Raw genomic sequence first — 16,741 nt, 5'->3', positions numbered from 1 at the left:
GTAATACTTGTCAAAGTGTCGATAGCCAGGAACCACGATCTAACAAAGGCGGAAGCCGACTCTAGTTGATAACAGCTATGCATTCTCCTCATTTAACTTCAAAATTAATACTTAATATTAGTAGAGTTTTCAGTTTTTTTAAGGCAAAAGAAATAGAAACCTCCTGACTTCTAGCAAAAATAAATTTCTTAGGAAGTTAAATTCCACATTTAAATAAAAAAAGAAAACCACACACATATAATATACTAAATACTTATTTAATATTTCCTTAATAATGTTATTCTTTTAACAATACATAATATAATATATTTACATTCAAAAACTACAACATAACCCAGCGATTTTTGCATCTATATTCTATTCAATCCATCTTATACGAGTGATAATATCAATAGTAATTACACAAGTTTGCCAGGCTGAGGCAGCATTATATAGAAGCTAAAATCTGTGATAATAAATGAACTAAATTAAATTTAATATTTTTTTTTGTAATAATTTGTTTTTCTTTATCTGTATGCATTCTTAAATATATATATCTATGATAAGTTAAAAAAAATAAAAGAAAAGATAAAAATAACCGTTAAAAATTTTTTAAATAAACCTTTAAGTGTAGTAAGTTTGCATAATTAAAGTGAAAGTGTTCCTTTGCAGTTGTTGTTGATGATTTTTTGTTTAATTAATAATTATAATTGTTTGTATTCAGCCTTTAAAGAAAAACTTATTTGTTCTTGGAAATGGAAAAGTTATCTTAAAATTTGAGTTGTTTTTTTTTTACAATTTACAATTATCTCTGGCTGTATGTTTTGTAGACGCGCTGTGTACTGCGAGTGGCTATTGCTGGTGATGAATTTGACGAAGTTGAAGCTGAATCATTGTATTTTGTTGGTGTAGTAGTTCCGCCTTCGTTTATAATATCACGTTTCTTAAGGTTGTCGATAAGTTTTTTTGTCGATTTTATATGTTGGACAATTGTTGCTTCAGACTGTAAGAATATAAAAGTTTGTCTTTATCTGATTTGGAAAAGTAATACAATTTTTAACTTACACTTGCTGTCAAATTCATGAATGTGTAATATTTCTCCAAGACGCCGGTTATATCTTTGAAACCATTTTCTCTGAGGTATGTTCGAACAACTCTCTCATTTTCTTCACTATCGGTGATTAAATGTGCAATGAGGATACCTGCATAGCTGCCTTTGAGAGTGTGTTCCATGTGATGACCCGCTTTTTGAAGAACTATTTTAAATACAAAAACAAGTGGTTAGTTATAAAGAAAATATAGATGGCGAAAGTATTCTTCTTACGGTTATTAACGGTTTCATCAACTTCTTCTTGTTTCTTTTTCTGTTCGGTGTTGTCTAGGATAGCATCGGTGTTCTTTTCAACCAATCTAAAAGAAAAAAAAGTACATTTCATTTCGCATTTCTATATTTCAAAGCCAATTTGAAGTGATTAATAAAATGATTTTTTTGATTCACATGAATCAAATACCAGAATAGGGCTGATAACTTTATTGAAGGAATTATACTTTATGGCTAAGAACTCGCAAAATTATGTAAATTGAAATGCTTTTTTTTTTAACCAGCGCAGCGTTGAGCAGGATTAAACAGGACTAACTGAAAATGCCAACTCTACGTAACTGTAATAAGAAAATTATGTATGGAAGAAAGAATTATCATTACATTTTCTATCAGAAAGGTTTTTGTATATTTTCGTGCTCGAGATATTTGCAGTTATGCATTTTTTAAAATGACGGGAGCTAAGGCGAAACAAGATGAAAACTGAGATTTATGTACATTTCCAATTGCCACAAGAAATCATTATATTTGCTTCAAAAATCTCTGTTTCAAATGGAAATCGACATTATATTGTGATAGAATATTACGTCCAATTAATTGGAATACAGAATTGAAAAAAGATTGTTCTTCAATTTTGTGTTCCAATTCTGGTGACGTCACAACTTTTTTTCAGATCTTTTCACCAAACTAATTGCTTTTAATGGAAGTTCGACCACTGAAGTTGAAGATTATACTATTAGTCCTGTCAAATTAGACTAAAATAAGGGGGTTAACTTACATAAATTCCCAGCAAGCTGAAAATTGGTAGGATTGTTGGAAACACCATTATAAATCAAATCTAAAAAGTCCCCATCGATCCGAGGCGTTGGAAAAAAATTTACTTGGGGTGAAAGGTCACACAAACTGTTTTTTTACGATTTTCAGTAAAACGGTAACGGCCAATTTCTTCACATGAGTCCTAAGTCTGCCTAGTACCCGATCTAGCTAGACCAGGTCCTAGCACTAGTACTCGGTCCTAACGAAAAGTTAGTACCTGAGCATTTCTTCACATTTATAGGACCTGATCTAAGTTCCCAACGCAGTCCTAAGAATTAATTCGTATAAAACTGGTCTAACTGTCATTTTGACAATATTTTGATGTTTTAAATATATTGTTTTGATAATTCAGCAAATTAAACAAAACAAAATAGTCAAAAAGCTTTTAAATTTAGTGAAATCACCATTTAAAAACATTATAATGACGCTTAAGAAGAACTAACAAGAAAAATGAAAGTAAAAAAAAAATAAAATTCAAGTTCTATCAAGAAGTGTCACCATCAAAAATAAGATGTCATGATCTATTATCTACGAGGGTCGCCTGCTGGAAGAAGAATCATATTAAGTTAGCAAATAAGAAAAGATAGTTTGCGTATTAGACGTTTGTACCTACATATATAATTTCAATAAAAATAACAGTTTTTAAAAGTGCAGTCTTTTTTTGTGTGATTATGTCTGATAAAAATAATCGGTGAGATTCGCGTTATTGACTACCTATAACTTAAAGAAGTAAAAGGCGCCGACTTTTTATTAAAAACGTCTACCTAAAACTGTTTTTAATTGCTGGACAGATGTCGTTTTCTAATTGTGCATCAAAAATTAAATTCATTTTCTTCAAACAAAAATTACAAAATGCACAATTTCGACAAAAAATAAAATGCCAAAATCAGAATAAAAATCAATAAAAGCAAAGATTATCTATATAAAAAGACATCAAATCTCCAAACAGCTAATTAAATTTTCGATGAATGCAAAAAATCCCACCAATTCAAGTTTTATCGTCGCTAGACTGCCGATTTGTAGGTTCTAACTTTTAGGACGTCCTAAGCAAAAATCGGTACCAATTTGACAGTTCTAGGGTTTAGAACTTGTGTGAAGAAATCACTTGGTACCGATTTGAGTACTAACGATTGGTATAATAACCAGGTACTAGCAGATTTTGAGGAGCTAGCTAGTACCGAGTCCTAACTAGTACTCGGTCCTAAATTGACAGTTCTAAGGCTTAGTACTTGAGTGAAGAAATAAGTTGATACCGATTTGAGTACTAACTTTAGGACTAGGACCGGTACTAGCGCTAGGACTCTGTGAAGAAATCGGCCGTAAGTCTTATCAAAAAATTTTCAATGCAAGAATTGTAGACCAGATTATTATATATAAAAAGTGTCATGACACAAACCAACTGAAAAGTTTCTGAAATTTCATTATTTTTTTATCTTGAATTTCGTTCTTCAATGGAAATTTTCACCATTTTTCTAATTGGGGCCCTTTTCCCGAAACCATTTCCCTGGTAATTTTTGTCTAGAATAGGTCCGAATATAATACAGGGTGTCCGATAGAGAATGAGCAACCCTAAAACGGCTGATAGCTATACTTATAACTGTTTTAAAAACAGATAGAAAAAAGTTCTATCGCAACCAGTTCATAAAATATTAGCTTTTTTTCGTTCAGTGTATTTATAAATTTTATCATCTTATGTTTTCGTTCACTACAACCACGAATGAATGCATTTTATTTATTTCTTTTTTTTTTTAATTTTCTACAATAATTGGATTGGATTTTAAACACCTACAAAATTTCATAGCTATTGCACATTTTTCTTAAACAAAATTTGAAATCTTTTTTTCGATGCAAAATGTAAAAAAGTATTTTATGAAAAATTGTAAACACCTGTGGTATAAAATAAATCTATAGAAACCTAGGTGGCCAACTTTCTTAGGCCGTGTGCGAATTGCGTTAAAATGTTGGTTAAAATTTCTACCACGATTAAAATTTGACGTTTGGTTAAAAATGGGATCAAATTTATTTTTTTGCTGTGCGAATTGGGTTAAAATGTATTAAATGGGACTTTTTTCTTGGTAATACTTTGGATATTGGATATATTTATTAATACTTTTAACATTTCTTCAAATATCACCGCATTATAACAAAAATAATTTCAAATCTATCTTGATGTTTCTATCTTGAGAAACGTCAAATTTTAACCACTAGTGTCAAATTTTACCCTGCTCCGCAGCTGGGTAAATTTTAACCAATTTTATTCACCATGCTAGTGTCAAATTTTAACCAAACGTCATATTTTAACCAACATTTTAACGCAATTCGCACACAGCCTTAAAAATGTTCTCGTCTAAGGTTTATTTTACTATGGAAAAACTATTTTTATTTTTCGCGAGAGCTTTGACATTCTTTAATAAGCTCATTCTTTAAAGATCACTTATAAGCGCATTTCAATGAATGCACGAAAATGACCCTAAGCACACTTTAAAACTAGCGAAAAGTGACTTAGAGGTCAATATAAATGTTTTATAGGGGCATCCTCAATCTCACGATCTAAACCCGATAGAAAATTTATGGAATCACATTGTGTAACGCATTGGAAAACAAAAACCGAAAATGTTATAAGATTTGTGGCAAGAGATACGGAATGCCTACTATTCAATACCTTAGCAAAGCTGTGAGGCCTAAGTCGGGAGCTTTCCATTTTTTTTCCGATTTGTTCGAAATCGGAGAATCCGTTCGGATTGACATATCGGAGAATCTTCCGATGAAACATGGCGCGCATAAACGCATTGCGATGAAGTGTGTTCAGTAAAGACTTTTTGACAGTTGTGCTCTGAATTTATTTTGAAATTCTCCGACACAAAATAGTTGCGGAATATTTTCAGAAAAGTTGAATTTCACAGAAAAAAAATATAAAAATGTAAATATAATTTTGATTTTTTATTTCAGATTAATAAAAAAACAGCGACAAAGCCTCAGCAAGAGAGGTTGGTTGAAATTAAGAAGACTTGAGCATCACAAGGATTTTTATTTATTGAATAAATCACGCTGACACATGTGTCAAATAAATGGGATTGTATACTTTATTTTTTTCTTCAGAAGTGGATACCTTGAAAGATATTAAAATTATAAAATTGTTTTTTTGGGAAAATAAACTAATATGTGTTAGTAATGTTATGAACATAATGGAAATAGAAAGAAGTTTTCTATATATAATTTAACCCTCTGTCGGCACACAGGTGCGAATTTGGCAGGACAAAAATAAAAAGTTGTCACAAAAAAGTGTCTTCATAAGGGTGAAAATACATTTTTTTGGAATTGTGAAAATGTGAATACAATATTTGAATTCCTCGGAAAATTCTACATCAATTTCATGCGATTTCACATGCGACGATTTTCTATCAAATAGTGACACCGAAAAAAGTTCTAGCGACATGAAAAAGTATAAACCGAATTCGCAAAAAAGAGGTGTGCCTACAAAGGGTTAATTTTTTTTTCTATTAATGTGCTAATTTCTTGTCTAACACTGTATATACAGTAATAACACTGGTCAACAAGGTTTTTGTTACAGACACCAAGATATATTTTTCTATAGGTTTTTTGGGTGCTGAGCTCGAATCCGAAGTCAGAACAATTCTACCACATCACGTTTTTGAGATAATCCCGTTAGAAAATCGAAAATGCCGCTTTTTACCAGTTTTCGAGATTATTTCTTAGGTTTTGGTTATTTGTTTTAAATAAATTTGTAACAGTTTCTAATAGATCTAAATCTTGTCTTTCTTAATCCGTTTAAATCTTTTAAAAATCTCTTATCTTCTTTGAGAAATCTGAAATTGAAATCAACGTGTTTGGTATATCTCATATTTATTTGCTTTTAATAGTAAATCTCGAAATGTTCTTTGCCAATCGCTTTCAAATTTTGACACAACGTTTCATTTACATTCCAGTAAGTTTTTATCTTGTTTTTAACAAGAAAAAAAATTATATTTTTCTCACTAGTAATTATTTAGTATAACTCTCTGACACGGTTACGCTTTGATGTATCTCACTGCAATTCACCAACTTCGTAAATATAAAAACTTGCAAGATTCTAAATGGAACGTTGTGTCAAAATTTGAAAGCGATTGGTAAAGAACTTTTTGAGATTTAGGTACTATTAAAAGCAAATAAATATTAGATATACCAAACACGTTGATTTCAATTTCAGATTTCTCAAAGAAGATAAGAGATTTTTAAAAGATTTAAACGGATTTAGAAAGACAAGATTTAGTTCTATTAGAAACGTTTACAAATTTATTTAAAACAAATAACCAAAAGCTAAGAAATAATCTCGAAAACTGGTAAAAAGCGGCATTTTCGATTTTTTAACGGGATTATCTCAAAAACGTGATGTGATAGATTTTTTTTGACTTCGGATTTGAGCTCAGCACACCAAAATCCTATAGAAAAGTATACCTTGGTTTCTGTAACAAAAAAAAAGTTCAATTTTGTTGACCAGTGTAATTAGAAACGTTCTCCTTTGTTTACAAAATATTATTTTTTTTACTATAAATACAAAATATTTAACAAATTTTTAGCAAACACGAGTGATGATATAATACTTGTAACATTTTCGGAAAGTAATCTTAGCATTTATCAAAAAAAAGAAAAATATTGCAAAAAATCTAAAATATAGTCCAATTTTGTGTGGAAATATAGTTAGAAACACTAAGGAAAAATTATTAAGAAATATCCTATTTTTGATTTTTAGCATTTCAATTTGCAAAACTTGGTGAATTAATTAAACGTACAATTAATAAAAAGGACTATCACCAACTAATTTCTATAAGTTGGTTTATGTGATTGCAGTCCTCGAAAAATGCCACATGTTCCGAAAAAAAAAAAAAAAAAATAAAACGTCCTTAACAATTCTTGACTGACAAACCCCTTATATTTTAGAAAAAGGAGGTGCAATAAAGAGGAGATCCTTAATAAAACATCGAGCTCTTCAAATGTCTCTGTTAAAAAATATTTTTAATATTTTTTATTTATATTAAGAACATCATACATTTTGAAAAGAAAGAGCGTGTTTCTAATTATTTTTCCACCACTGTATGTACATAAAATAAAAAAAAAAAAACTAAATAATTATAAATACCTTGCTAATTCCTCGCATTTGTAGAAATATTCAACCAATGCCTTTACAGCTGGTATTTGTTCAGCAAAAGTTTTAAGATCTGGTGGAGCCATTGCTTTCATAACGCACGTGCGATTATCAACTGTATGCATTGTCAGATTGATCAACAATAATAGAACCTATAAAACAAAAGCAAATTCAAGTTAACACCTAATTTTACTAACAAAATATTAAACAACTTACGAGCATACTCAATTCAAAGACACAACGTTCAGGAATGTAATTTGGACACTGCAGCAGAATATGCAAACTAATGTCAAAGATTTCATGCCTCTGTCCAAGTAAGGCACTTCCATTTGCATTCGAATCAAACGGATGTGTTAAATTGATAAGAACCTTAAGTGTTGGTATTAGAGCCTCACGCAGTACAACACCAGGATTATTCTTTGATGTAGCATCAGTGGTCGGATGAAGACATAGCTCACGATCACACATTTTGTAAAGTTTAAAAAGTGTATTTATTGCTTCACCATTGCTAAACTTCAGTATAAAGTCCTGATTTAATTCATTTACTTGAGTGACATTTTCTAAAACTCGTAAACACCGTTCAATTGTTTTCAAATTTTCCAACAAACTCGGCGTCCAACTAATAGAATCGCCTTCTTCTGCTGCCATTATTTGTGTACAACAATCGCAAATTACTTTGATTATATGCTCTAAGCCACCAAGGTTACGAAGCTCTTCTTTAAACCATTCACCAGCTCGTTTTGAGGTTAACGAGAGTAGAGTTTCCATTGCTAAAGTTCCTGACGATATAGTTTCCATATTTAGATGCGTTGCTTTGCCTTGACTTTTGATTTCTTCACACATTTCCGTGACGGTTTTCTTGTTGCGATTGTAGCTTGTTATTTCAGGGAAATAAGCTGGATCAGACACGTCCACTTCCAAGAGATTCATCATCAATTCAAGCGAATCCCGATCAAGATCCATATTCAAGGCATCTTGCGAGAGAATAAACATAATCGCTGATGTACACAGACCCAAACTGAGGTCCTTGTGAGCATCACTGAGAGCCTTGAAGAACTTCGTTACTACTCCATGAGCTCGAACATGCATCCTAAAACCAGGTGTCATACATTTAGATGCCAACTTAATGGCCGACAAGCAACGAGTTGAAATTTGATTATGCGGCTGCAGGGCTTCCAAGAAATAATCAACATCGTCGTTGATTTCCTGGTATTCCCCAAATTCTTGAATTTGATGAGCGGTCTTGACATTGCGCACCACTGTATAGTATTCCTTAGCTTTTCGTTCACATCGAACGCTAGTGACTGGTTCCTCGTCAAATTTACTTCCACCCGTAGGCTGTTTGACAAACCGCGTCAGCTTAGGCTGTGGAACATCCGAAGTATCTTCACAATCCTCACTGAAATCTTCAAATATCTCCCCACTAACTGTTTTAGCTGGTGCTGGATTATCACTCTGATTAGCTGCTTGCCTCGACTGCTCTCCATTGAGTTGCTCATCCCAACGATGTTTGTATAGATGTCTTTTGGGGAATTGATCTGCAACTCTACTCTTAAAGATGCTGCCCTTCTTCTTCGATATTACCAATTTCATTGCCGCCGGTTGCACCATTTCCTCATCCTGATCAAGCTTATGTGCACCAGCTTCGGATTTGGCTAATTGTTCGGCAGCTGCAGCTTTCTCGGCTGCTTCTTGCTGTTCGCGGGCATCTCTTTCCAACCATGTTCGCTTGAATTTATCTTTGATTTTATAGTCACGTCGTTGGACTTCTTCTGTAACCACTGTTAGCTTCGGTACCACCAAACTCACAGGTTCATCGAATGGTGTAGGAATTGTATTAGACTGTAGTTGTTCTGCTTCATGAGGAATATCAATCGAGGAGGTAGTTTGCAGAGATGAATCAATGTCTATATTGCTGAAAGGTGGCTCTGCTGGTGGAGTTATTTTAGCCGGCGATAGACCACCCTCATTTGTAGCAAGTGGGTTCTTGCGTTTTCTTCCATAGCTCCGAAGAACTGGAGGTGGCGTCACAACTGGTTGCACTGTGTCTGCCTTAGCTATTGGAGATTTATTATTGTTGTTATTTAGATTGTTATTACGAGTTTGACGTCCACCACGTTTCGCAACTACTTCAGCTGGAGGAGTCACTGGTTGAGGCTCTTCTTCAACAGGTGTTGTCTTAGCTGGTGTGTTTTTACGACGAGTTGTTCTTCTCGTCGGCGACTTGCTCACCGTTGGAGGTGTTATTTCAATAGCTGTATCAGGTGCTGCTTGAGCATTTTGCACTCCTCTTCTAGTTCGTCGAGGCGTTTGGACTTCCTTCGGCGAAATCTCTTCCTGGGGTTCCTCAGAGACAGGTTCTATGGGAAAAGTTTCCTTAATTTCAGGTTCCTTTACAGCAGGTAATTCCTTAATAACTGGTCCAACTTCTTTGACAATGGGTTCTTTTAATGCCGCCCTCTTGCCTCTTGTAACTCTCCGTGTTGTTGGTTCTTCTTGAACAACGGGGAGTTCTTCTGGCTCTTGAACTTCTGGCTCTACACCACCTGTAAGAACTTCAAGAATATCTTCTTGCAGAGGTTCTTCATTGATAACAGCTTCTTTCGGAGCCTCTGCCGTATCTTCCCCATCCATCATCGATTCTAACCGAGACTCAATATCGGACGGAGGAGCCACCAGCGAACTATGCTGACTTGTCTCCAAATCACTGGTAATGTCACTCGATCCTCGACTTCGTATCACACAAGCTTCATCAGGTATAGCTTGTGCCAGTGGTGTACTATTACCCTTTGACGAAATACTTCCCAACACCGATGACTGTGAATCGAAATCTTTTTCCGATAGCGTTGGAGGCGATATGATTGTGCGGTAATTGTCTGTGCTTTGTTGAGGCGATGGAGTCTTGAATTCGCCCTCTTTTGTCGTTGCCATAATATTCTTCAGATGTTTGTGCTTCTTGCTCTTGGATTTCTTTTCTTTCTCAGGCTTATCTAAACTTACAGCCGAGTTGGAAGCTGCTGCAGCGGCAGCAGCTGCGGCTGCAGCAAGTGCATTGCGTATCACGTCGGTTTTGATAATTAATTTTAGTCGTTCTTTTGGTGGTTTGTCAGGAGATATTTTGACTGTACAATAGTTGAACTCTTCAGGTTCGTCTGATGGAACAAATGGTGCAGGTATTGGAATTGCCGGTTCGGGTGGAGGCAAAGGTGATAATGATGATGATGGTACAGCTGGTAATGGCTTGACAATGACTTTTGGAATTGGAGGAGGAGGACTTACACTTGCTGTGGCACTTTGTGGAATAATGTTTGTTGTTGTTGTTGGATCTAGTGGTTTGTCAGCAGAGTTGATAGCTGAATATGAAGTTATGGAAGTTTTATGTGGCTCGGATGATGATGTGGTTGTAGTTGTTGACGTTGTTGAATTGAATGCAATTATATTATTGGTGTGACTTTGGAAATCATGTTGTGGAGAATTTAGTTGTTCTTCACTGTCTGTGCTGACGAGGCGTGATGTGCCCTGAAATTGAAAACATTTATTAAGTAATCCTTTTTTTTTGTAATTGAAAGTAGAGCATTTTTTTCATGAGTATGCAATTATTACTTTTTTTTAACATATTAAAAAAATAAGTAAAACAAGAAAACATAAACACGAAATAAAAAATTGAACTTGACACTTGCTAGTAAATTAAAAATGTTGTTTGCTCCAAACACTAGCAAAATGCGCGCGGTTGGTAGGTAAGTAGTTTTCGTTTGTTTTTTTTTTGTATTTTATTTTTTTTATATGATTTTTGACAAGAGATATGAGAGTGTGGTAAGAAAAATTGTAATAGAACAAGCATTTGGTGAATTTGAAATGCGTTAGAAATTGGTACAATTTTATTGTGCTGCTGTCAAAAGTGGAGTTTTGGACAAAAAACAAAAAAAAATATGATATAAAGTAGCATGAGATTTTGTTGTTTCAGAAGGACATGAGATAAATGGAATGGGAAATAATAGTTATGCTACTAGGATATTAAAAAAAAAACCAAAAAAAAATTACTGAAAGGCAATTTGAATCGGCAAAAGGACTGAGCGTGAGCAGAATCACACAATGCCGCATACTTGTTCAAATTCATGTAACATGGTTGTTTATTTGCACTAAGTAAGGTGATTTGTTATCCTTTTGAATGAAGAGGGCATTTTTTATTTAAATAGGAACCAAAAACGCCGAGTTTACCGAACTGTGTGGTTTTTATTCCCTGCAGGCGTTTTGGACACTCGTTTACATTTAAAATTGTGTTTTCCAATTGTTTTCTTATTCGATGGAAAAATAACCCATGGAACTACTTATACCTGCATTACACTGGTTTTTGAGTGGAAGTTTACAAATTGGTTATTTGTTTTTTGAAAGTGTAACTTAATGCACCAATTAAAAAAAAGACGCGACAGTTATGTCGTCGTAAGGAACCGAGAAAACAATTACTAGCAGCGGAGGTGCTTACGATGACTACTACTAATGAACTTTAGATCTATGAAATCGCGAAACTTGCAGTAGGGAATGGTCGACAAGTCAAAAAGGAGTAGGATGTTGTAACTCCTTTCCCCATCCAAACGAAACAGTGTTTCTACAAAGATACTCCCAACAAAAACGAATTTAGAGCACATGTCTATAAGGAGAACATCACATCAAGGCAAAACAAAAAGTGACACACAATAACATCTAAGAGCTTTTCAAAGCGTGCATGTATGTACTTGCTAAAACGAGCAGCACTACCCGCAGTATCGCTGCTAAGTACATTACTGATCCTGGACCGATTAGAAATAATCTGTTCAGAGCTATACGGATTTCAAAGAGCTAAACAATTAGAAAAATTATGCACGATGTTAAAAGAAAATTTAGAGTCACCAGTTGTAACGTTGAAAGTATGAACGTCCGAAGCTGAGAGAAGAGATGATGTAGCTGAGTAGACATCTTGTGCGGCCAAGAAACATCTAGCCGCTAGTCAAAAAAAAGCAAATTAATATTGGAAGACGCGATAACCAAAAAAAAACCGTCTTTTGCTAACAGATTTTTTTATGAGGACGAGGGTCACAAACAAGCAAAGAGGGGCAATCGGGGGAAATAAGGAAAAAGGCACCAACGGATTTCAAGAATATCTGCTAAGAACTTGCTTACTGAAAGCAAAGTCAGTACTAGCCCTGTTCCTTTGGGAGGTGGCAAAGTACTACTAGTACTTTACTAGCGATTTTCAATGGAACGCACTTTTAACGTATTCATACAAATCTTAGACTCGGGAAGAAGAGCATGAGTAGATGATAGTACTAGATTAACCAAAACATCTACTAGTAGTAAACTACCACCTCCAATGGAACAGGGCTACTAGGAACTATCTAAAGGAAAATACCACCCCGACAAAGAAATATGACGGTGGAGCGATGAAGTCAAAGCAGTGATATGTAGGGAAAAGATCACTTTCAAAGCTTGGTCAAATTGCCTTTTCACAACAGATATGAAAAAGCACGGCTCGAAGTTGACTTCAAAGGTTGCAAGAAAAAAGCAAAGAAGAAACGTTCTTAGTATAAAGCAGAGAGTACAGAAAACAAGTACCACGAGCTTGGTGAAGTATCCGATTCGACTGATAATGCAAGCCAGACTTCCAAGTACTGCAACATGCAAGCATAAACAAGAGTGCAGCTAACTAAAAATCTTAGGAAATTCGTTCACCCAATTTTATTAACGATGCTCAAGGCTAACTTCTTATAGGTGACGATAAATTTCTTTACAGGTGTTGACAGTAAATGAGAACCAAGAGAACTGATATAGGTTTCCCCGATAGTCAGGGTTTCCGTGCGGCTGATTATGTACGAGTAAGTAAAAACGAATATAAGATGTCCCGCAGAAGACACCAAAGAGTTCCTGATTAAAGTCGGTGTGCACCCAAGAAGCGTCTTGAGTTTTAATCTGTTTATCATAACCATCGCATAAGTGTAGGGTAAATGAAGTGGCGAGAGAACTCTGGCATCTTATGTGATCGAAAAATGCCCCCTAAACTGAAAGAAAAGTTCTATACTGGAATTCTCTACCAACCCTTACATGCAGTTCACAATGTTGGACAATGTACAAAACGTATGAGAGTACGTTGATAGCAGCTCAGACGAAGATGCTTCGCATGACTGCAGGAGTAACAAAGCTTGATCAAATTAGAAGAAAGAAAATTTATCATGATTAAAATTTTTTTCTAAATATAACTTTGCACTAGTTTATAAGATTTTTGTATCTTAATGTGTAAATTCCATAAATAAAATAAAAAAAATAAAAAAAAAAAAAAATCGAATGAAGCCCTCTTGCCAAAATGCCGTTTTGGATAAAATAGAGCACGATTGACTAATCCTGATAAGACAATAGCATACGACGTCGCAACAAAATTCCAAAGAAGATGTAGGTCCCAAAACTCAAAGAAAACAAACGGGCGAACCCCACATGTTGAGCCACAATGTGAAGCGGTAAAGTGAGAGAATTTTGGTCTTATATGAGATTATGATTGTTGTCTTTAATGCTAATAATATTATTTTAATTTGTATCTAAATAAATAAATAAATGAAGAAGAAGTGTAACTACAACATGACAGAATCTTCAAAAGTTACGTTCAGCTAATATTTGTCTTTCAAAAACAATTGAAAAACACGCACATATGATTTGATTTGATTCTTTATTTAGCTTTAGCTATTATTTACAATATTTTGTTAAATAACTTAACTTGTTTTTCTGTGTAGGCTATAGGCAACTTATTGAGAACCATAACAAAGAATTTAAGAAAAGAAAAGTTTAAGATAAGTATCTATTATAAATATATTATAATTTTTTAGAATAATTTTATTTTTTAGTCCTGAAGAAGAGTGTATTCACACTTGAAACGTCGACGAAAAATAATTAGTTATCAAAAACGACCTATAGCCTACACAGAAAAACAAGTTAAGATAAAGAAAAAACTTAAACTAATCAAATATTCTATCAAAGAAACTATTTGGGGCGATCAGAAATGTTGTTAGGGATAACAGGATTTTGTTTAATTGGTATTTATTTTCTTTATATGTTAAATTCCTTTCTTTAACGGGTTAGGGAAGTTTTCATGTGGCTAAGTCACTTGAGTATGTAACTACTTTGACTCTACTATACTTATGATTCTTCAACAACTACCTATAGAGTATCCAGAGAAGGGGAGAAAGGATTCCAAAGAGTGGGTTAGTGACAACCTGCTCTAAAAAATTCAAACAAAGGTGTTCACAATGGTATTAAAGACATGTTTTTACAGTAATAACTTTAGTCTGTTTTTAGATATCGGAAATAAAATAGTACAACGGTGTCGATGACAATGTCAAATCAGCCTACTAAAACTAGATGAATGCTAAAATGATCAAAGTGTTACCAATTATATCATCTGGTGCTCATAGACTACAGACTAAGGAATAGGAAAGATTGCCATTTACTTAAACACAGAGAAAAATTAATTACCGCCCACAAAATCCTTAAAAAGAAATTATAATTTTACGAAAAGAAAACAACAACAACAAAATTACCTTAGATATCCTCAAGACAATTGGAGGATGCTCAACGCTCGGTGTCTTAGGTGGTGGCGGTAATGGCGGAGGTGCTGCTGGAACTGCAACTGGACTTTTCACAATTGCAATTACCGGGCTTGGTTCTTCTTCAGGTTCTAATTCAGTTTCCGGTTCCAGTTCCTCCGGCTCCGGAGAACCAGGATTTGATGCTGTTTTAAGCATAATTATATCTTTCAACGGAGTCGGGCAACGTTCATAGTCATCTTCCTCATTATAATTGACGACTTTCCTACTGCGTGAAGTTACCCTCGACGGAGGAGCTTCAGGCTTAAGTTTCTTCTCTTCCTTCTTCTTTTTCGGTTTCACTATTCTTTCCGATGATGACGAAGAGTTCTTCCGCTCAGCGGGAGCTTTTGGTACTTTCAATTTAATTACAGTATTCCGATGATTCGAACTCGATTGCGAACCACTTGCCGGATAAACATCTCGAATTGGTGATGGCGGAGCTCTTGGTAAATGCTGAATTATTTGCGCAGAAATAAGAGTTGTCGCCGAATTGCGACTCTTAAAGAATTTCTTTGGTTTTGGTGCTTCGCGTGTGGGCGATGAATCGCCTTCACCAGTACTGCCCGTTGCCGCATCGGGACTTTGGCCAGGACTCAATTCGGCCGTTATCGATTGCAGAGCGTAAGTGCGTGTCGATGTGAAACCCATTTTGCCCCATTTGCCAACTGTGCCAGCTGAACGTGCAGCAGTGGGGCGATTGGTGTTTTCTTTTTCTTTGATTAGTGAATCCAATGGCACGACGATGTTCTTGCCCCATCGAGCCATTGCGTCGGATTGAAGTTTACCTATTTTTTGTATTCAATTAACCCAATCTATATAATTTGTACATGTTTTTATTTATATTTAATTTCGTAGTGAATTCACTTTGGGGTTCTTGTTTATATTTACGTTTTTTTTTTGTTTTGTGGAGAAGACAAGAGTAAAATAGTACATAAAGAAAAAAAAAGTTGCATGAGTTCACTTTGAGGTGAATTTCTAAAAAAGAGTTGCACGTATATCAAAATGTCAAACGATTAATGAAAAAAATTAAAAAACTTGATAAAATCTAAAACGAAACAAGAAAATGCACAGATTTATTAATTTTCCAATGTGATTTAGGAAATTTGTAGTTTTTCCAATTCGATGGAGTGTAAATAATGGAAAAGGGAATAAATTATGAACCAGAAAAGCGCGATTCACTGCACAACATAATATATGGTGGGACTTTCAACGAATGACTTTTTGTACGAATTTCAATCACAAATTAGAGATCTTTAAAACACAACATGTAATGCAAATGTGATATCAATCGATAGGTTAGAGAAATACGAACGATAATAATTATTATTGAACAATAAAATATATGAATTTTCCAAATTTAATTGCAATGTTTTGTTGAAACTACATTTTCACAGATTTATGTACAACGGAGCCATTTTTATTTTTCTGAGATTTTTTTTTGCACAATACTTACCACAGTGTTTTTGTAGTAGAATGTTTGGTAGATTTTTTGTAGTAGAATAATGTTTTATATTTAGGGGTGTGTTCAAAGAATAATGCAACAGACGTAATGAATAAAATTTATTCTGTAAAGTGCAATTTTTAAGAAGAAAAATTTATGTCGTTTTTCTGAGAGTGAATTGCTTTCAAATTCGGGTTAAAATTTCTACCACGATTAAAATTTGACTATTCATTTTTGATGGGATCAAATTTGGGGCGGCTTTCCATTAAGGTCGCACGCCTAGAGTTGTGATTTAATTTTTTACAGTGAGCTTAGGGTCTCAATAGAATACCTTTAAAATATTAAGGTTAGGAAACACCCCTAAGTATGATTAAAAAATAAATATTTAAATTTTTCATACAAAATGTATGCAAATGACGACCACGAAGAATTTGAAG

The 16,741-nt window shown here is 34.2% G+C and overlaps 1 protein-coding gene across 1 annotated transcript; it reads right to left on the bottom strand.

Moving 5' to 3' along the window:
- Nucleotides 1-236: 236 nt before the first annotated feature.
- LOC129908999 (protein wings apart-like) lies at nt 237-16,285 on the bottom strand. The gene is made up of 6 exons (XM_055985880.1): nt 14,816-16,285; nt 7,473-10,775; nt 7,251-7,408; nt 1,304-1,389; nt 1,045-1,235; nt 237-982 (listed from the first exon to the last, which is right to left on the bottom strand). The coding sequence occupies exons 1-6, from the start codon at nt 15,626-15,628 to the stop codon at nt 785-787; spliced, it is 4,749 nt and encodes a 1,582-aa protein (XP_055841855.1). The 5' UTR covers nt 15,629-16,285; the 3' UTR covers nt 237-784.
- Nucleotides 16,286-16,741: the final 456 nt, after the last annotated feature.

Source organism: Episyrphus balteatus, chromosome 2 (assembly GCF_945859705.1).
Source record: "Episyrphus balteatus chromosome 2, idEpiBalt1.1, whole genome shotgun sequence".
Classification (NCBI taxonomy): domain Eukaryota; kingdom Metazoa; phylum Arthropoda; class Insecta; order Diptera; family Syrphidae; genus Episyrphus; species Episyrphus balteatus.
The sequence above is the reverse complement of the archived record's forward strand: the minus strand, read 5'-3'. Positions and strand labels throughout refer to the sequence as shown.